This window comes from Dermacentor variabilis, chromosome 5 (genome assembly GCF_050947875.1).
Source record: "Dermacentor variabilis isolate Ectoservices chromosome 5, ASM5094787v1, whole genome shotgun sequence".
Classification (NCBI taxonomy): Eukaryota; Metazoa; Arthropoda; class Arachnida; order Ixodida; family Ixodidae; genus Dermacentor; species Dermacentor variabilis.
The window spans coordinates 16,036,012-16,057,351 of record NC_134572.1 but is presented as its reverse complement, the minus strand read 5'-3'; the positions used below and the strand labels follow the sequence as shown (position 1 = coordinate 16,057,351).

Here is a 21,340-nt window from a genome sequence, read left to right as displayed (position 1 = left end):
AAACAAGAAAACTAGCGCTGGACCTTTCACAAAACTCGCAGTGCTAACAAGCAATCAGAAAGAGCTAAGCGAATACAGTAAAACCTCGTTCACACGTTTTTGAAAAAATTCAAGAGGAAATGTACTGAGCTGGAAAACGTATGATCCAACTTCATTGAAAATTTGCTGTACTGAACGGTAGGCGACATCAATGTAACGCAAAGCGCTGCACGAATCGTTGCAGCACGAGGTGCCGACGCGCATCGAGCTGGTAGGGAACGAGCAACCAAAGACATGCATCATCATTTTTCTGTTGCGTAATGTTTTGAGAGTGCAGCGGAAATTTTTAACGAAATTGAGCTGGTGGGTGACATTAAAATATGATTCTGCCAGAGCAAAACAAGAGATTCACTTTGCACCGCCTGTAGCAGAGAGCAGCAGCATGTTTGGGCTATTGCCCTTTAAAAGCATGTTCTTTAAAAGCATGTAGTATGCTTCCAATGGCACTATGCCACATGCATGGGCTGTGAAACAGATAGGTAAAGATGCTTATCGCAACAGGGTTAGCAGTGACAGCTGTGAATGGCGTCTTGCAACGACCTGCAAGATTTGCTGGTCGGGAAACTGAAGCGAAATCGAGCTGGCAGGTGACGCTGGAGCACAATGTTGCCAGAGTGAACCATGATGCTCACTTTGCACCGCTTGCAGCAAGGAATGGCGGCACGTTTAGGGTATCATCTATTAAAAGCATGCGGTACACTTCAAAGTTTCAGCAGCACTATGCTACACGCACATGTGCTGTGAAACACATAGGTGAAGATACTTATTGCAATAGGGTTGGCAGGGATGGCTGTGAATGGCAACATGCGACAGCCACACAAAGTTTTCTGGTACCAGAAGAGGAATACGTGTGTACTGGCCTTTTCACATGACACGGGCGGGCACCTACTAATTTCGACCACGAATGCCTCATGCCTTTTCTTGTTTACATACGGCATCTAGCAGCCAGAAAATCTATCATACGATCACAATTTGGCGACGCATTGAGCATTGGTGCCAAAAGATAATTTTTCAGGGAACATATGAACGCGTAAAAAAAACTGAATTGGGGCATTTGTGTTCTCAATCGTGAACGTTGGTGCCAGGAAATCGTACAAAATGGGATCGTATCAACGAAGTTCTGCTGTATAAGACAAATAGAATTAATACCTCACAGTCATCTATTTTTAATGTATCATCCTTGTATGTATTAGCTGCCTACGTTGTTCTTGGGCTTTGCACATAAGTTTTATGAAGTGACAGGCTATAGTAAAAACAGCGAAATAAAATTTATGCCCTTAATTTCAAGACACTAAAGTAGCCTTGCATTAAATGTGTAGCATGATGAACGTATAAGTTTTAAGATAATGCATATTTTGGTCGCATATTGTCTAAGGGCACTAGGTTCCTATTCCTGTATCACATAGTAGCCGCAACTGGCAATACCAAGAATGCAATTACCATTTCTGTATCGGAAGAGCTACTGTCATCACTGGAGTCCAAAGAGATGTGCTGTGGGGTGCGAGTAGCATTTCTCAGCTGCTGGTCCAAGAGTTCCAGCCTCCGTTGTTCCTAAGACAGAAGGGGAAGGCAACACACAAGCATCTTAAGTTGGCCTGCTCACATTTCCTTATGCTGTTCATTTAGGATACACTGCCCAATATTAGTCAAAAAATAAAAATGACTCTGCAGTTTAGGCCAGGTTGGTGCGCATCTTTTCTTCTACTCCAGCTGCAGCAGCTGAGCAGTGCCGTATGTACCCTATCCTGGTGGTAATCTGCAGTAGGTTCATAGGCAATACGAGGCAGCCGATGGCTTCATGTGGGCTGTGTTCTTGCACACCTAGTTCTCTTTGAAGTGACAGGCAGCACGAAAGGGAATTCACTTGCCACTTCTGCCGCTCTTCATCCCACCAGCATTCTGACAGGGAGTGTCTGCGATCATTCAGTGAGATGTTTTCGCGTTTGCCTGTGCACGCCTGACAATGTCCTTGTTAATTTAGTTAGTAGGCAACTGTTTACAGCAGTTTATGCAGCTGATAAAACTACTAGCCTTAATTCAAATAGCAGTCTAATAATTAGCTACTGCAATCAATGCTTTGCCTTTCGAGCAAAACTGCAATTTCTTTTTTTTTCTTACACACTGCGAACATTATGCACATCAATATAATTTTTCACTCTGCCACTGTCACCTGCAATGCCGGCAAGGGGCCTTGAAATACTATGTACGGGCTTTGTAAAAGTATATAGGCTACTCCACGCTTTCACCATGTACAGCTAACTCTTTAACCTTCAATCACAAGCTATACTCCTCATGGGAGATTGAACCAATATCGCCAATGATGAGTCACACTCGTTCAGCCCGATGTTGTGTAGCTCCCACTGCCAAAGACAAGTTATGGTTGGCATTGAGAGAAAGCTGCCCTCAAGAGCACCTTTTCATTCTTTTTTTTTTTTCCAGTTCTGTGTTAGTTCTAATCAGAAACCAATGAAGTAATATATATATTTTCATAATCAGAACGACAAAGAAAAACTATTACTACATTAAAAAATTTGGAAGATATAGTACGTTTTTCACGGAATTAATTTTGGGGTTAAGGGGTTAAACATCCATTTAACAAAGTAGGTAAAATCAACACTTCACTTCGTTATATTGAAATTTCGTGATATTGACATTTGGTCTTTTGTGAAATGAAGTAGACGCCAAATAATTTTTCTTACATAGAATGGCAATCAAAATTTTGCAAGTAATCAGACAATTGAAAAAAAAAAGACTAATTTCAATAAGCAAAAAATTTCATTTTGTTCAATTTCAGAGTCGGTGAAGAAAGCTACGATTTCATGCGGTGTCGAAAATGTCTCGCATCAGCGGTATAAAGTGAAGCCTGCAATGCTTTTGCATCCTCTCCTACCCTTCAACTGATAGTGTCACCTGCAGTGAGATAATTCTACCATGAAAAGCCCAAGCAGAACGTGGCAAATGCTTTGTCTGCCCCTGACTTCAACACATCTCCAAAACTCAAGCTAACGCACCCTCGAGTGCAAAACGCAAAGGGAATACAGCGCACATGAAGCCGCAGCTATTTCGGTTTGCCCAAGCAGAACGTGGCAAATGCTTTGTCTGCCCCTGACTTCAACACATCTCCAAAACTCAAGCTAACGCACCCTCGAGTGCAAAACGCAAAGGGAATACAGCGCACATGAAGCCGCAGCTATTTCGGTTTGCCCAGCCTTCGCACCTGTCGCAGATTAAATTCAAGATAGGGTGCAGGTGGGCCGCATATGCACTTACTCAAGCTCACAGAGCCATGTGCAACCACGGCCATGCAAGAGGAGGAATCATGCGCTTAATCAAGTTACCGCGCACACCCCCCCCACCCCACCTTGTTTCAAACATCACTTACAGCACATACATAGACAAGGGACCAAAAGAACGACGAAGACAAGCTTGCCTATGTATGCGCTGTAAGTGATGTTTGAAACAATGGAATGCCAACTAGCCTGTACCCAAACCTTGTCCCCCGCCCCTTCCCCATTCTGTTGCTCACATGGGAAGATGGCGCACATCAAGCCACTATCCTTCACAGTTCACCCTTGCAACCTTTCCCTCACACCAACAGCATAAGGCGTGTACGGCGTGATAGGATCTTACTGCATTTGAACCTTGTTCAGAAAATGATTGCGAGAGGGTCTTGCTGCTACGCTCTCTGTCGCACAATCTGAGAGGTGTATTCGCAAGCAGCTACACGTAATCCAATCATTTCATCACTTGCGTCCGCAGCGTTTATTATTTTTTGCCTCAGTATTCCCTCATGGCAGCAATGAAATTTTGTTGAATTGAAATCACATATAGACACCCTCCGTTATATTAAAGTTCAAAATGCATTGTGTTCATAGGACCAGAAATTATGAAAAGTTAAATACTTTGTTATATAACGAATTTCGTTATATCAAAGTTTAGGTATAGGTCATCTTCTGTGTGCTACGGTTCCCGTGGTGCTCCTGACACTTCGGGCCTCTGGATTTTGAGTACTAGAGTTATTTTCATTCGTTGTTGTAACTTATAGCATACAATAGGAGCTCCATTAATCAGCCTGTAGTCAGTCTGGCAGTTGCAGGCAATGCGACCATTACGCCTTTGACAAAGTTTGTGCATGAATAGAAAAATAAGAATATAGAAATTACCTGCTGCAGCTGAGTTTGTACAAGCTTTTTCTCAATCTCAGAGCTGGACCGCTCCTGTTCAATTTGCATTTGCACCGTCTTCTGCTGCTCCAAGAGCTCGCGAATTCTCAACTGTGGAAAAAAAACAAAGGCAGACGCTTCAAAATACAACATGAAGACACATTGTAAACATGAATGCTCTTGACTCTTCCCTACTTTAATGCCCTAGGGTGAAATGTTGATAACAAATAAATAAATAAATAAATCTTCTTACTGAGCTACCAACACGTGCATGTTTAACATAGTGTGATGAAACAGCAACTCCTTCAGTGGCCTAAAAGACAATGTGTTGAGATAAGCTTGAATTTGTTTAGATAAGGTATAGCGAAACTGCTTACAGCTCGTGAAATCCTCAATTCGCTACACGAACTTATTAAAGCATTTCTTCACTATTTCATTCTTTATGATGTAGTTACAGTTGGAAACAAATCCTACTAAGTTTTGAAAAAGCAAGACTCCCCTGAAATTATCTCAGTGACCACAGAAGAGAAACACTAAGCAAGAGAAAATACGCAAAAGCAACCATGGTGTGTTTGTTCACGAATGCCTATCCTGTTTTACTGCAACAGCACTTAAACTCTTCATCACCAGACCTTATTAGAAATTCTAGTTATACACTGGACGTTGTAAAGTGGCATCTCGCAAGTGTTCTTCCACGAGGATTTTTAAAAAGGTTCAGTAAAAGCGAGGACAGAAACAAATAGAACGCTGTGAGGCAATCATAAGGGGAAGCCAGCTGTCCCCTTTGCAGCTCCCTCCCATTGCCTCAACCAGCGCATGAAACTGACATTTCTCCCTTGCCTTCACTCATAGTAGAGCCATGACATCACACTCTCAGTCCTCCAATTTGTTGTTTTTTTTCTTCTCTTCCTTATTTTGTTGCTGCGTGGCATATTTCCAGTGGCGCCACCTGTGCACTCCGTGTTTCACAGTAATTCCTGCCATTCACATTGCTGCTTATTGTATGCTGTAGGTGATACAAGTGACACAAAGGCAACAGCTGTGACAATCCTCCTAGAAGAAAGCTGCGGGGGGCTGTCACCTCAATATTTAGCTACTTTTGAAGTATACAGTGGTGTAATACATTGCAGACATAATTATAATTGCATGACCTGCACTCTGTGTTTGTCCTTTTTACATCACCAAACATCATGAAGGGTCTTTTAAGAGCCTGTGAGTGGCTTCTCTCCATCAGTCTGCCTCGTTACACAGCAGCCTACTCAGTGGTTGTGGTCATTGTCTAAATGAAAGCATTGTTCTCACGCCTCCTCCTCACACTCAGGCTCACTATATGCTGAAGAAAAATAACATGCTGCCCACTGCTACCACTTGGTATCAAATTCGTACCACTGTGGCAATGTCTAATTGCGACTATAGGCAATACAGACTTTGAGATCATTGGCATGCATCTTCACATATATATCAGAAACAACAGGAAACAATATGCTTGCACACACAAGAAACATAGTTAGTGCATAATGCAGCAATCTTTTGCTGTGCAGCTTATAGCGTAATAGTCATATACAGTGGCCTTCTCGCAAAAAGTGTTCTTCGCTGTCTTAAATGTCAATCAACGGCACCATCATGCTACTTTCATTTTTCATTTTTGTGGTGCTGTCATCAGGTGGCATAGTCACATTCAATCATCGTGTTGGCACTGTCGCTGTTGTCACTGTCATGCCACCATTGCATACAGTTGGAGAGTCTAATAAAGGGAAAATCAGACATCCACCCATTCGTAGCAATTGCTACAAAGGAAACCCATACGGGTTCCTCGAAAGAAAAGCTTCAGAGTTGAAGAAAAATTCATCCTGGTCCGGGACTCGTACCCAGGACCACCGCCTTTCCGGGGCAGCTGCTCTACCATCTGAGCTAACCAGGCGGCTAGCAGATGGCCGGGCGAAGTCGAATTTGTCGACAACACACGAAGCAAAGGCAAGCGTTTGACGTAGTAGTTCTGCGGAAACCCACAAGGTGGAGAGAAGTAGTTAATAAAGGTAAAATCAGACATCCACCTGTTCGTAGCAATTGCTACAAAGGAAACCCATATGGGTTCCTCGAAAGAAAAGCCTCAGAGTTGAAGAAAAATTCGTCCTGGTCCAGGACTCGAACCCGGGACCACTGCCTTTCCGAGCCGCCGCTCTACCATCTGAACTAACCAGGCGGCTAGCAGATGGCAGGGCAAAGTCGAATTTGTCGACAACACACGAAGCAAAGGAAAGTGTTTGACGTAGTAGTTCTGCGGAAACCCACAAGGTGGAGAGCTACCCCAGGGCGAAGTCGACAAATTCGACTTCGCCCTGCCATGTACTAGCCGCCTGGTTAGCTCAGATGGCAGAGCGGCTGCCCCGAAAAGGCAGTAGTCCCGAGTTCGAGTCCCGGACCAGGACGAATTTTTCTTCAACTCTGAGGCTTTTCTTTCGAGGAACCCATATGAGTTTCCTTTGTAGCAATTGCTACGAACAGGTGGATGTCTGATTTTCCCTTTATTAATTACTCCTCTCCACCTTGCGGGTTTCGGCAGAACTACTACGTCAGTTGGTGAGTCTACACAGGGTTTCAGGAACCTTAACAAAGTTGAGGGCATTTGGGGGAATGGGCAGAGTAAGTGCTGTCATAGTAAACAAGTTCAGAGCCAGAGAAACCATTGAATTCTACTGATCATTTGCTCGCGACATCACAGCTCTACAATGGAATTCACCAGGCTTCACCAACTCACACTCACATTCCCTCGACCCTAACTTGCAACTTCGCCTGCCACCTGGACTCTCCCATCATGGAACAAGTTTAGTGTGTCGCATTTACCAATGCCTATTCATACCTAATAGGGATGGCCAACAGTGCTGTGTGCAATTTGTGCAGGTGTGATGAGATTCTAGAGCACCTGCCCAAGCTTTCACACTCAACGACATACTCCACAAGCTAACTAAACCTGTAAGATAATTCAGCACTCTCGCAAGAAAAGAACCTTGGACCATGGCCTATGCATTCTTGCATGCAAAAGGCCACAAAAGGCCTTCTGCACTTCATGAAGGATACTGGATTGTGACGCTTGTGTCAGCAGAGATCCCTCTGCAACTGACTCTGTGAATGACTGACTATTATTTTTCTCTTCTCTCCTTGTCTACTCTTCCTCTTTCCCTCCCTTAATGTGGGGTAGCCAACCGGGCACATCCTTGATTATCCTCCCTACCTTTTTCTCTTCGTTTCTCTCGCTCTCTACTGATATTTTCATTGTAATTATGTTTAGGATCACCTGGAAATGACATTTTCTCATTAAAGACACACCTGATCTATGGAAGAAATGCTTCCCATCCCTCAAGGTTCCTCAAGATTTTACAACTCTACTGTCAGGCAAACCTTTCGTTGCACTAAATGATAGTGGACATGAAGGCAATGACTAGCCTATTCTGATTGTGTTTTTTATTCTTGAATTACATAAATGTTGTGCTGCCCTTTTCCACATGCGCTTGCATTCCTGGCCATGGACACCAGACCATGCAGCTCGCCTGTGCACACCAGTCTTACCTGCCGGTCACGCAGGTTCTGACGAACACGGTCAGCACGTGCCACGAGTGCCTCGCGCTCCTCCTCACGGCGCGCCTGGCGCTCAAGCTGGCGGAACTCGAGGTCCTCAAAGGCCCTCCTTTCCCCGTCAAGCCCCTCGAGCTCGCGCCGGTAGCGCTCCTCCAACTCTGGCCGGCGGGACAGGGACGCGGCCTCTTCGAGCACCTCGTGCAGCTCCTGCGTCAGCTGCTCCCACTGCTCAATGCGGCCACGTGACACCTCCAGCTGCAGCTGCTCCTGCACTCCATGCCATTGCTGTTTTAGCCACTCTGGATGACAGACTCAATTGGGATGTGCTGTTCCACCAAATACTAGCATCTTCAAAAGGTGAGCATTTTAATATTGCGCAACATTGGGCCGCTTCGAACACACAATTCCACACTGCTTGCATAAGCAGTGCCATGAAATAGGCCAGAAATAGATGCTAAGCAGGTGCCAAAATAAAAATTCAAATCAATATTAAAATGCTGCAAGGTATATTAAACCAAATATCATGATGCACTAATGAGAAAAGCATGAGGGCTCTGACAAGAATAATAAAAAATTATTGCATCTGACGTGCAACTATATAGGAGGTGGTACCAAAAAGATTTGAGGCTGGCTTTGTGTAGAAGAAAACGACTTATGTGCATTTAAACACTGTCATATTGAAATGGTCCCCTGGAACATGCAATACAGCGCTCCCAGCATTCCTTCCAATTAGCGAATATGTACAGGAAGTATCTTTTCCAGAACAAGTCCAACACCCTTCTGCGATTTGAGATTGACTTAAGCAATCATGTAAAAGCGGTGACCTTTAAGCTGGGTTTTAACTGAAGGAAAGAGCAAAATACCGTATTTATTTGCGTAATGATGGCTCTGCCTTTCCCAAAATACTTGTGTGAAGTTGGAGGGTGTATTTATTATGCAGATTAAAATCTTGACCAATTTTTTGCTGCAGCCGCCTATAGAAGGTAGGGCACACACGGGACAATTCAGCATCCGATCGGGCATCTGATGTGCCAAAATGACAGCTGGATCCAAGTCATTTTGCTGTGCTCTATGTAGAGCCAGATCAGATGCCTGTAATGTGCAGACGTCTGATCCAGCCCTACGGCAAGGCAAAACGGTTTGATTCCAAATGGCACCATGTGTCTCCTACTTTTGTTGTGCACCTGGCGTCCAATCCGGCACTACAGCCCGACAAAACGCCTTGAATTTGGCTGCTGTTCCAGCCCATCAGACACTGTATCGGACACTGTATTGTTAAACACTGAATCATACCGCGTGTCTTAATTTTGTCGCACGCAGGGCATTCAATATCGGACACTGAATCATATCGTGTGTCTCCTACTTCCCTGCAGCAAGTTCAGGGTGTAATCATTATGCAAAGAAAAGAAAAAAACACACTTTTTGAGGGTGGGAGGTGCATTCATTATGTGAGTAAATATGGTAAGCGGACTCATATCTTTACGAATGGCCTGTCTTTCAGACCAAGGGTCATCTTTCAGGACAGATGGACACAACCCTGAGACAAAGCAACAGTCCTAACAGTGGAAAATCACACCCAATTCACGACCAAAAAGAAGGTTAGGCATGTCCGCAGCTCGATAAAGTGCATGCTTATCATGTCCTTTTGTGTTCATGAGAATTCATGGATGCATTGGGAATTCATCCTGAATGGTCCGATTTTTAACAGCAAGTTTTACTGCCAAGTCTTAAAAGGGGCCATTTGAAGAAAAGGACCCAATTTGGGATGCACGAGGAGCTGGATGCTGCACGACACCAATGAACCTTGTCATAGACCACTCCGCACATGCAAGTTTATTGCCAGAAACAAAACAGTTTCTGCCCTACCCGTTAGGTTTAGCTTCCACTTGTTCTATTTAGGTCCCAAAATTTAAAAAAAACCAGCTCAAAAGTCGCCATTTTGACACAACTGCCTATATCAAGCTTGAATTGCAGAAGGGTGCTCGACTTGTTCCAGAAAGAAGACACCCAGCGAATATCAACAAAGTGGCAGGATTACTGGGAGCAATGTCGCTCTGCAAAAAGGAACTACTTCAAAGGCGACAGCCTTTGAATGCACATAAATAAATTACTTTCTTAAAAGCAGAGTTAATCTTGAAACTTTATTATACCACGATGTGCATTCACCATTGTTGAAAGGTAGTAATTATGAGAACTCTTAAAAAAGAAGGTGCTCGTTGACAATCAGCAGTGCCAAGAACAATGGTGTCATGAGAAACGGAGGGATGTCAAGTCTGAAACTAAAATGTTGCACTTAATATATGCCCGTAAATTCAGAGTTGTTCAGCTTGATTTGTGGCTGTACTATATCTATGAGTGCAGTGGTATAATTTTCACAGCTTCTTTAACCATTTGCAGGTCCGCATCTCATATGCATGGCAGCGGAAACAAGTCTCAAATGGTCACAGACATGCAGGGACTGTGGTGACTGAGCCTTTAAAAAATGGGCCTTTTCAGAATGAAGCACCATTTAGCATTGCTCCTGGAGTGCTGCAACCTTCCGTGAGCTCTAAAAAAATTTCCTATCTTGCTAATGCCACTAAGCTTCTGCCAGGATTGATATTTCGCTTCATGCTATGGTGGCTGTCACCGTGGTGGCCTACCAATGTTTACGCTTTACCAAGTACTAGCTGCCACATGGTCACGCAAGAACTTGCACATTTTAGGTTAGACATTGTCATGCATGTCGTTTCTAGTTACAATCATCATAAAAACTTATTTCTACCTCGTTAATTATATGTCATGTTACTGTGAGAGACTCATCTGCATGGCTCTCTCATAGGCAAGTGATTACTTTGTTTAGAGGTGGCCACTTGGAAACCAACAATACTGTGGTACACGTGTCTACTTTTTCTAGATGTGCAAGAACTGATTGTATCTCATCTAGCAATTGAACAAGTGATTACGGCAAGTTTCTCATTCACTTCGTTTTTCCGATGGGTGCCCAATAGCTTTTACTTGCGGGTGCTAACAAGGCATGCGTCATTTTTGCTATGACCATTTGTCCTGGGGCCGAATTTTTTTCAAATCCACTTTGTTTTCATTCCTCCAGACCATTCGTCATTGCTTCAGACCTGGCTCAAAGGCCGCTGCAATGTCGCTCTTGTTGGGATTGGCCCCTTAGAGTGACACATGATAAGAATGGAAAACTTAACAGGAAAGAACAAAATGTGGGTCCTGGTTATACCAAACTTTTTAAAGCGTTTAGCTCCCTTAGGGAACTAACCACAATTTTTCTAGCCAAACCATTTACATGGACCTATCCCGAAGGTAGTACAGTCCAGCACAGCGGCAAAAGCAGCACTGTGACACAGTACATTGGTGGTACTGGTAATACCATGCAGCACCGCGTAATGGGGCACAGTGGTAAGGCAAGCGTTCTTGCATTCTACCCTCATGACAGCTAGCATTTTCAGATGCTGTCGTTGAGATGCTGCGCCTTTGGTCAAAGACGCGGACGCTGTTTTTTGAGACAATGTGCTTCCAGTAGCAGATGCTTCTGGTCTCCGATGCTGTGACCAGAGGTCGTCACAGATGCTGCATGAAGTTCTGAACTTGTCCTCAAGGAAGCTGTGCTCAAAGTACCGGTTGTCTCTCACATACATAGTGACACACAGTGCCACAAATAACCACTTACCAAAGCTTGCCAAACACATATCCTTGGGTAGCAATCGGGGTTGCTTTCTCATAAATTTTGAAAAGATCAAAATGGGTTTTACTATCTTGACTATATAAAAAAGTTTAATCATGCTTGTTTGTCCATGTACTGATGAATAAACCATGTATAATACTGCACCCATCCAAAAAAATTAAATGTCACCTAACAAAGTATCTACTTGTTTTTTCTATAAATAAGCCAATCAGAAGAATTTATATCTGGAATGAAAGAATTTACCCTGTGAAGATGTATTCCTCAAACAAATTAATTACCACAGAAGGACTAATTAGAGGCAATGCACTAAATGTGCCATAAGACCAACCAGATGACAGCAGTAACAAATTGACAGGGGGACCCCTGTAACAGATCAGAGCTTATTACTGCTAGTTTTATTTGCAAGAAAATACACATCTAGCCCTACCAGCCTTTATAGTGATCCTAGTGTCAGAAAAAGAAAGTTCGGAGATGCTTATGCTTTGCCTCTAACTCTTTGAGGGTCGATTTTTTTTGCAATATGCGACCGCACAGGGTCGGTTTTTTTTATTGCAGATTCGAATTCTTCTTAGGGACTTATTTCAAAAAAAATTTACCGTAATTTTCTAGGGTGACCGCAAAGTGAGAAAAAAATGTTTTGCGCTGGTAAATGTGTACTCTTCATTCGTGAATAACAACAATAAAAAAGTAAGTAAGCTTATAAGAATTTAAAATTTGATGCATTGTTATACACATAGTTCAAGGCTTTGAAAATGCGTGCATGAAAACATTTCACAAGACTCAAATGTTCCTGCCCTTACACTAATATGTATGTCCTTAGCGTAATCGAACTGTGTAGGTGTGCGCACTTAAGAAAACTGTGTGGTTGTGTGCCCGTCAAAAAAGCGAAACGTGTGACAAACTTCCGCAAATCTTCATCTTATCGCCAACTAGAGAGAATTAGTTCTCACGAGTCTCCAAAAAAAGAAAAAAAGCAACGGAAACGCAGGCACAGTGGCAGCCTTCCTATGCGCACCCTTGTGAGCACTAAACAAGTGAGAAACAAGCGGTCGCCCTTTGAGCGATTAGTAACGAGATAGCCACCAGTTTTGAAAGCACAAGAAGACGAAACCACCCGCGGAACAAAACCCAAAGTGCCGCCTGTCCACCCGCGCACCAGTACGGTAGTATATAGACGCGCGAGAGCAAAATAGTTCTAAAACAAACCATGCAACGAAAACCGAGAGAGGGAGGCACGCAAAAAAAATTCCCTGCATTCTCACATAGTGGCAGCACATGACAGAAAAGAAAAAGTTAGGAAATTGGCGCATTTTTTAAACGTACAGACGGCACCGTAAATATACGGCTTTGATCATTTTGGATTTGTTCGCGGAGCCATATATTTACGTCATTGACCGTGAAAGGGTTAAGTGTACAATGTAATAGCATTCAAAGATCCTTGACTGCTTGTCACGCTTCCTGGCAACCACAGCTTTCTCGCGGATATGCGGAGGTGAACGTCATCTGTATGTTGTTGTTGCAAGAAACCGAATGGGCCGCACTGCTCTAGAATGGCAGAAACGCTCGAAAACACGTTTGTATTTAAGTTTCCACAAAACAGAATTATGTTTTTTAGTATATTCAAATTACAATCCAACACTATGATAGTGTTAGGTTGTACTTTACGATTTTTCTAACATATTTTACTTTGAAGAGTTCAACTAATTCAGTAACGCCTCTGTGCCATGCAGAAGGACTGCATGGTTGTGGTTCAGAATGATATTTTGCAAAACAGTGTCAGTTACAGACACCGGATTTTGACCTTAATTATATCACATTACTATTGGGACATACTGAAGAGCATCCTCACTTTGCAGTGTGCAATGCAATTCTCTTTATTTCTTACAACATCAAATAAATTGTCTTGTCATAATATTTATGCAAGTTGCAACATATTTCTGCTTTCAGACATGCAGGACAATCAATTTTCTTAGGATAACAATAGAGAAGTTCACTTGTCGTAGCCTTCATGCATACCATTACATTATGACCTGCATTTTTAATTTTTATTAATTGAATACTGCAAATGCACAGTCCAAGTAAGAAGGGCAACATATACCATGAAATCAAGTGAACAATGAATAACCGAAAACTGCCAGATATCAGGCCCTTGACTCACTTAACCAAAGTCATTATGCTTCAGCAAGGAAAGAACACTTGAAATGAGTTTGATCATGCAAAATACAGTGTTATCACATCCCAGCTGCAGTGATGAACAAGTATAGCTCATAATTTCAATAAATATGAAGAGAAGTCCAGGGATAACATATGGGTGTGATATAGTGAATAAATTGAAGCCTCTGCTTTTTCTAAGCTCAAGTAGCTAGATATAACTTAATTCACATTAGTTAGAAGGGAGAATAGAAAATGTTTTACAGACTTCTCCATTGACCGCTCCCTGAGCATTACCGTAATGCCTCCTGAATTGTTGTGAGCCGGCATGAACCGTTTCTGGAATCCCGAAGCTGTTTCATTCTAATTTATTTCCAGTGCACTCTGTTCATTTGCCATACCAACAACAAAAATCCAAATAAATAAAATGTGCTCACTTTTTCATGCAGTCATCCCCCAACTGAAAAAAACTCTTAAAGGTCTTTGACACTGAACAGTCAATTCACTAGATCAACTGCTTAGAAAAGCTGTCAGCCAATGGAACCTTGGTAAAGTTCACCTGTCTGACAAAAAAAAAAATGCATTCAATAATTGAAAAGGTCATGCACAGGCCAACGTCTTTGCTAATAATCTGAAGGCATGGAGAAATTCCCACACAAAAGGACATCAAACAAATACAAAACATATACCAAAACAACTGCAACTTAGGTACACGTGGACAGCTGCTTTAAAAATTAATAAGAGCTGCCACACGTGAATAACACTACCCAAGAACACTACAATAAAAGTGTGTACATGTGGCTGCATGTGTGCGTGCGTGCGTGCGTGCGTGCGTGCGTGCGTGCGTGCGTGCGTGCGTGCGTGCGTGCGTGCGTGTGTGTGTGTGTGTGTGTGTGTGTGTGTGTGTGTGAGAGAGAGAGAGAGAGAGAGAGAGAGAGTCAAACAGCTGCTACAGTTTGGAGATGTAAATCCTAAGCTTACCTGTTCCCGATCTAAGTCAGCCTGTTGGCTGAGTCGTCTTTCTTCTTCCTGGATCTCTTCTAGGATAGCGAAGTCTGACTTCTGACAAGCTTGAGCATCGGTCAGCTCACCCGTTAGCAATGCATGTTCCAGCTCCAGCTGTAAATAGCAATATACAAGCAAACTTGAACATGTACACAAGAAAAACAAAAGCAAAAGAACATGCAGGCATCTTTGAGGCAACAATAAAGTGAAACTAAACACAAGGGCTCTCTTGAAAAAAATGTGCATTTGTTTTCATTAACTCATACAGAGAGAAACCCCTGAGTACTCATAATATACATGCCTAGACAATAGAAGGACGTGCAGGGAAACTCAAGTTTTTCTAAGCACTGCCACACAGTATGTGGCAATTGAACGAAGACAAAATGCTCACAGCAAGTTGGAAACTTGAAGTGATCCAGGAATGCAGTGAAGTGAAGCCAGCAATACAGGCCATCAGAATGTGGCGCTGACATAGCTGATGCAGCATACAGGCACATGCATCGGTTAAACAGAGACTAAAGAAATACTAAGCTTGGAAATACTGAAGCATTTACAAAGGCTCGGGTAAAGGAAAGGAACTGCACCATATATATTGAAGCGTTTGTAAATTGTAAAGACAAGTAGATTTCAAGCAACGGCAAACCATTTCTACCTTATAGTGCTTCCAATTTTTCAAAGGGTATGAGACTTACAAAGGGTGCGAGAACTCCCTTGCACAGCTTTCTAACCATTGCTGTATCAAGTGGAGGCATCGTGCAAACTAGTGATGAAGAGTGAAAGGAATAGAAAACGGAAACAATCATTACAATATACCACTCAAAAGTGCAATTTCTTTTTCTGACAACATTCACTGCAGCCTGGGTCACAGGAAGGTCGGGGTGATTACTACCCCTGCACAGCTAAGAAAATGCAGATGTAGTGCCAAAGTGATATATTTGTGATAAATTAACACAGGTGATGAACTCTTCTCGACTCCATTTGATTCACGGTTCTATTTGATTTTATCATTATGCCACCTCTTCTGAGCTTAAGAAAGATGCAAAGGTGCATGATTTTCTGGTGCTGGTGGATCATGTTGCTCCTGAGAGATATGACATGTGACACAAAGGTGAATTGTAATGTACAAAAACTGAGACCTTTAGGAATGTCAGCCCGATGAACAAATATGAGTGATTGTACACTTTGTGATGTGTTGGAGAGTTGTGTAGAAAGATTTTAAAATATTGGAAGGCACTTCAACGTCTAGTTGATGTCAATGAAAGACAATTAGGCGAGAGAATGGGGTGTATAACCCATAGAATTTATTTTGAGGCCCAAAATGTCTGAAACGAAAGCATCTTCATCATTGACCAGAGGGGCAGCATCACAATGGCAGCATCTCAGAACGCTAGCTGTAATGAGAGAAAAATGTGAGAATGCTCCCAGTACCGGCGATACCACTGACACTACCAATACCTCACAGTGGTACGGCACAGTAACCCACCGATACGACTGACCACACAGTAGCCTCACCGGTAATGCCGACCGCACAGTGGTACCGTCGGTACTGATACTACCGGGAGCACTGGTAGCAGATCTACCTTCAGGATCGGCGCAGATTTTTAGGCTACACTACCTCCAAGATTGGCTTAAGAAAGAGGCTAGAAACATACCCAATACAGGTAAACAAAATATACCAAGATATAGAAATTTTTGCATGTGTTGGTTCAATGTAACTGGTGTGCTCGGGCAGTGTGGCAGCAGTGTATGTTGCAGTTTGCTTGCATGAGACATCGACAGACAACCCAGATACACATAAAGAAGTAAAATAAAGAGAAAGCAAACATGCATTGAAAAAGAAACAATATTCGTGAGCACAATATACCAAATGTTGCAAGCAGATTTTGTTTATTTAGGTGATAACATTTTTTTTTTCACAGAAACTGCAGAAATCAGAAATGTTTTAAATATCCTAACACCAAATATATGACTCCAAGTTTACGAATGGAATTCAGCATTAAAAGAAATAACATTGCAATTCTGTCAACTGCATCTACTGGGGCATCTTAAATGAAATATATATATATATATATATATATATATATATGATACACTGCTATGAACTAACTGACCAGCAACTGACCAAATTTTCAGACACCAGTTTTATTTTTCAGCCGTTATGTGGCAAAGCCCAGAGGGCTCCATACACATTGCAGGTGCTGCATGGAATATGTTTTTTGTTACATTTCACCTAAGTATGTACCAACCGTCCATAGTTAGCAAGCACACTGTTGCACTTTGATGAGCATTAAATGCTGGATTATGAATGTAGGTTGCAAACAGAGTTCTCATGGTACAAAGACAGCATAACAAAGTTCATAGTCTGAAATAATATCGTGTTCAGTGGCACTTGCACTTTTAAATGATGCAGTGCTATGATTATAACTCATAGCAACAATAAGTTTTCACTACTGACATCATGAACCGGAATGAACTGAAATATGAACATGAGGAAGGGAACCAAATAAAGTATGTACCTCTCTCATCCCTTCGTTAGCCCGTGCTTCTAGAGTGAACATGTCCTTCTTGAGCTTCGCTATTTGCTGGAACGAATCCTCACGCTGCCTCTTTAACAGGCTGATGTCATCAGAGCTTGACCTTACCTGCAAAATAGTGGAACATGAGCAGACAATTTATCGAAAACCCACCATCCTACTACGTCAAACATAAAACACCTGCAAATTTTGTTTGCGTGTGGAACACACATGAAAATTTTTCCTTCCAGTACATAGAGGCTATCCCAGGCACCTTACATGACAATACTTCCTGTCAGGGTTGCCAACCGCTCCCCAGCACCTCCTAGCAGATTAAATAGTGTAATAAAGTGAGGAGTATCTGAGAAGGCCATCAAGCCAGTGCTCATTGACTAAGAAAACACTAACCTCATTGTCCTAATTATTTCCCTGCAATTGTAACACACTGGCGATGGCAGTAAATAGTTAAGATGCCGAAGTATGACTCCCTTGAACTGTTCAATTACAGGCATGGGTTCATGCGAACAAGGCACGGGCACAAAGTGAACAGCAATGTAGCTAGGACAACGCTATCACAACCAAATGACGGCACCGGCATGCCCAGCAAAATAAAAACGAGTGCTCCAATAAGCTGTGGTCAGCTACAGCTCGCTAGAGAGAGCTGCAACAGGCAAATAATGTTCCAAAGCTACTCCATTTTTCTATTCACGGTTCAAAATATGGCATCAAAGCTGCTCCAGTAACCTTGATCGTGAACGTTAACTGGATCCTCATGAAGTAGAAGTAAAGCGTCAAGATGATGTTGCCTATAAGGCAGAATGTTCTAATGAGAGTGCAAGTTGAGAGTACACATGCAAGTTGGCTAATGACGGATACAAGTGAAGTTATCGCTACAGCAATGTGCCAGTAGATGGAAATTACAAAATAAAAGTGCCTCTACGTGGCCTTCAAAATGAGGAGCACCGTATAAGAAATGTTCACAATGGAAATCCTACAGTAGCTTGGAGAGTTTACTTTGCTCTGCATCCCACTCAGCAATGCAAGCTAGAATAGGGTTTCCACTGCTTTTCTTATAGAGTTCTGCAAGGCAAAGAACATAGTGACACATACTGGCCAGCACTGTTTGTGACTCATCTGAATTGCCTAGAGTGGTCAGAGCAACGTAATATTCCAGCTATTTACGAGTTTCTACCACTGCTTGTGCAGTTTGACAGGTTCTTTGCAACGCAGGTGTTTGCTAACACGTTAGCCAGCTGTCAAGGCGAAATGTTTATATGTCAGCACCATGCTTCTGCAGTGTCAATAGAAAGGCAAATTGGTGCTAGATATATACCTGTAACAGCGCAATATGATGTGCACACAGAGAACAGACGTGTGTGTACGCACACCACATGCATACACACAAGTATACTTTTATGTGTTTTTGTTCACTGCATTTAGTCTGTAAAAACAGTGCATCAACATTAATTGAATATCGTATCCACTTTTTTGTGGAAAAGCTTGAAACAAAGGAGTGCTTCAGGACATGTAGTACACTGAACTGTTGTTGGGATCGTTTTTGTCTTCAGAAGACTGTCCCAAGTAATCATTATCATCATTCGAGTCTGACGTCGCTATCAAGGATAATGTCAAAGATTTCTTAATCCAATAGAGCATGACAACCACCTCTTGCTGTCACCATTTCACAAGTAGAATGCACAAGCTAACATTCCACAGATATAAACTAAAAAAAGTTAAACCACCTCTGAAGTGGACACTTACTGCCTTCTACTAACATTTCTAAACTTGTCCAAGACCTACTGGCTGTCGTGCCATCAACGAAAAGCTTTTTTACCAATAACCTTCGCCCAGAAAAATGCCAGCTTTGGCAATAAGGCCCCCCTTCTTTTACACGGTGGTTCGTCAGCTTTGCCAGCCAATGCGTGAAAGGAACAAAGCTTCATGGCAAAAAGCTGCTTGTGCCACTGAGTGGTGTGAACACACGTGACCAGTAGACATAAATAAACGCATAGATAAAATACAGCATCTGTGTCTGTTTTAGGCACACTATATGTGTATCATCATCATCCTCATCGGCGGCGGCCTGTTTTATGTGCACTGCAGGACAAAGGCCTCTCTCTGCTATCTCCGATTACCCCTCTCCTCCGCCAACCGATTCCAACTAGCGCCCGCGAATTTCCTAATTTCATCGCTCCACTTAGTCTTCTGCCATCCTCGACTGTGTTTCCCTCCTTGTGGTATCCATTCTGTAACCTTAATGGTCCAACGGTTATCTAACCGCAGCATTACATGACCTGCCCAGCTCAATTTTTTTCTCTTGATGTCAGTTAGAAAATCATCTATATATACATATATATATTGCAAAATATAGTAGTACATAATGCATATAAGTTCAAAATGACTTATCTGTATGTTTTCACATCCCTCAGTACCACAAAGAGCACGCTTTGCCATGAAGTATCGCTAACTAGCCCTTATGGCCGCCTTGCTAAAGAAACAGACCCTTCGCAGAGGAACTCTGGACTCTTCCGATGCCTTGCGGATGTTGAGGGAACCTCCACGCTCAGGCAGCTTCCTTGGGAGTGAGTGTTGCTGTGGCAAATCTTTAAGAACTGGTATGTCTTCAAAGATGGGTGGCACAATGGTAGCAGGAGGTGTCAGGGCCTTCCCGCCATGAGCTGAAGCCAGCTCCTTCCAAGCAAGGGGATTCTCAAAGACTTCGGGCGAGCGTTCTAGCGTCGCCACAGTGCGAATGCGGGTGCGCGGAGATTGTGGATAGGCCAACGCAGGCACTGGCGTCTTCTCACCAGCCAAGGCGGTGCCATCAGATCGCGGGCTTGACAAGCCGGAGCCTGCGTGGTTGGACAGACCCCTCGATCCTGAAGCACACCAGGACAGAAGAATTTGAAAGTGATAATAAATGGCAGCTAATAATGACACCTAGTGAAAGGAAAAGGGTGCTGAAATGTATATATATATATATATATATATATATATATATATATATATATACATACATTGTTATTACTTTTAACAATAACAATTTACTGACATTTCATTACCTTTTAAAGTTATTATCAACAAAAGTATTTAAATCATCTATCACATTCAGTCAACATGTTCGCCTTCATTTTACTACCTATGAGTCAAATCGGTCCCACAAAATTCCCAGCTGGGACCAAATAAAGCAAACAGACTGGTGGAAACACGCAGGAACCAAACAGGCGTTTCACAACAAAGTAGTTCAACCAGTCTATAGTTTTATCTGTGCTCCCCTCCAACACAATCCCATGCAAATCAGATCCATAGTCATGTTTGCCATTTCGGTTGTGTGCAATAATCTACAGCAGAATCAATTACATGTTACAGTGAAATCAGTCACACAGGCCAGCACAGGTATATGCAATGGTAGTCCCTGCCTTACAGAGGCACACATTTATTCTGCTAACATATCCTAGAGTTTTCAAGCAAATAAAAATGAAACACACCCAGCACTGCCTTTAACAGCCTCTTATGCACCAGGCTATTTTGTATCAGTGCGTATAGTACAACCTGCAGAGACTTTCTTGAACACAATGCAAAATTACTACACTAAGCAAAGAAAATATTGAATGGTCTATTAAGGAAGCATGCCTGAGGAACAATGTTTTCTTTCGAATGAAGTTCATTGAAATGATGTTTGATAAGTTATTCAAAGCAGGTCAAGTTTTCATAATAAATAGTGCATTGTTACAAAAACTATGAAAAAATATTAATCATCATCATCATCATCATCGCCGTCGTCGTCATCCGCCTGGTTACGCCCACTGCAGGGCAAAGGCCTCTCCCATACTTAAACGACAACTAAAATCCTTTAATATAAACTGACAACTAAGCTACCTGCAACACTGCAGCAATAATATCTAGCTATGTTTTCACAGTGCTTTCTACACATCTTTCTAAGTTACATTAATCACTAAAGACCTGATCTTGTTCTTCAGTTCTCACTCAGGTACAAAAACTACTATGTAAATTGCTTTTTCTTACAAATAAAGTAGGGAGCCCAAGAACTCTTTTCTGTCACTACTGGCTCACTGATACTGTTTATTACCATCCTGATAACAGAGTACAGTTCATGCATGAATTAAGAGTGCGAGAAAGAAAAAGCACACCAACAAGTACAGACATCCCATATCTTTGTTCAGTGCTGCCTTTCCCCTTCA

The 21,340-nt window shown here is 42.4% G+C and overlaps 1 protein-coding gene across 4 annotated transcripts in view; it reads right to left on the bottom strand.

Annotated features, from left to right (window-relative positions):
- LOC142582302 (uncharacterized) overlaps positions 1–21,340 on the bottom strand; it is a 560,510-nt gene that overhangs the window by 416,352 nt on the left and 122,818 nt on the right. For 3 of the 4 annotated variants that reach the window (XM_075691856.1, XM_075691860.1, XM_075691857.1), the window contains exons 9-14: positions 19,641–20,017; positions 17,142–17,267; positions 14,602–14,739; positions 7,770–8,045; positions 4,203–4,313; positions 1,480–1,590 (exon numbers count right to left, since the gene is read on the bottom strand). In XM_075691856.1, the coding sequence (XP_075547971.1) occupies positions 1,480–1,590; positions 4,203–4,313; positions 7,770–8,045; positions 14,602–14,739; positions 17,142–17,267; positions 19,641–20,017 (1,139 nt within the window). The remainder of the gene's footprint in view (positions 1–1,479; positions 1,591–4,202; positions 4,314–7,769; positions 8,046–14,601; positions 14,740–17,141; positions 17,268–19,640; positions 20,018–21,340) is intronic. The other variant, XM_075691858.1, reaches the window with a different exon arrangement.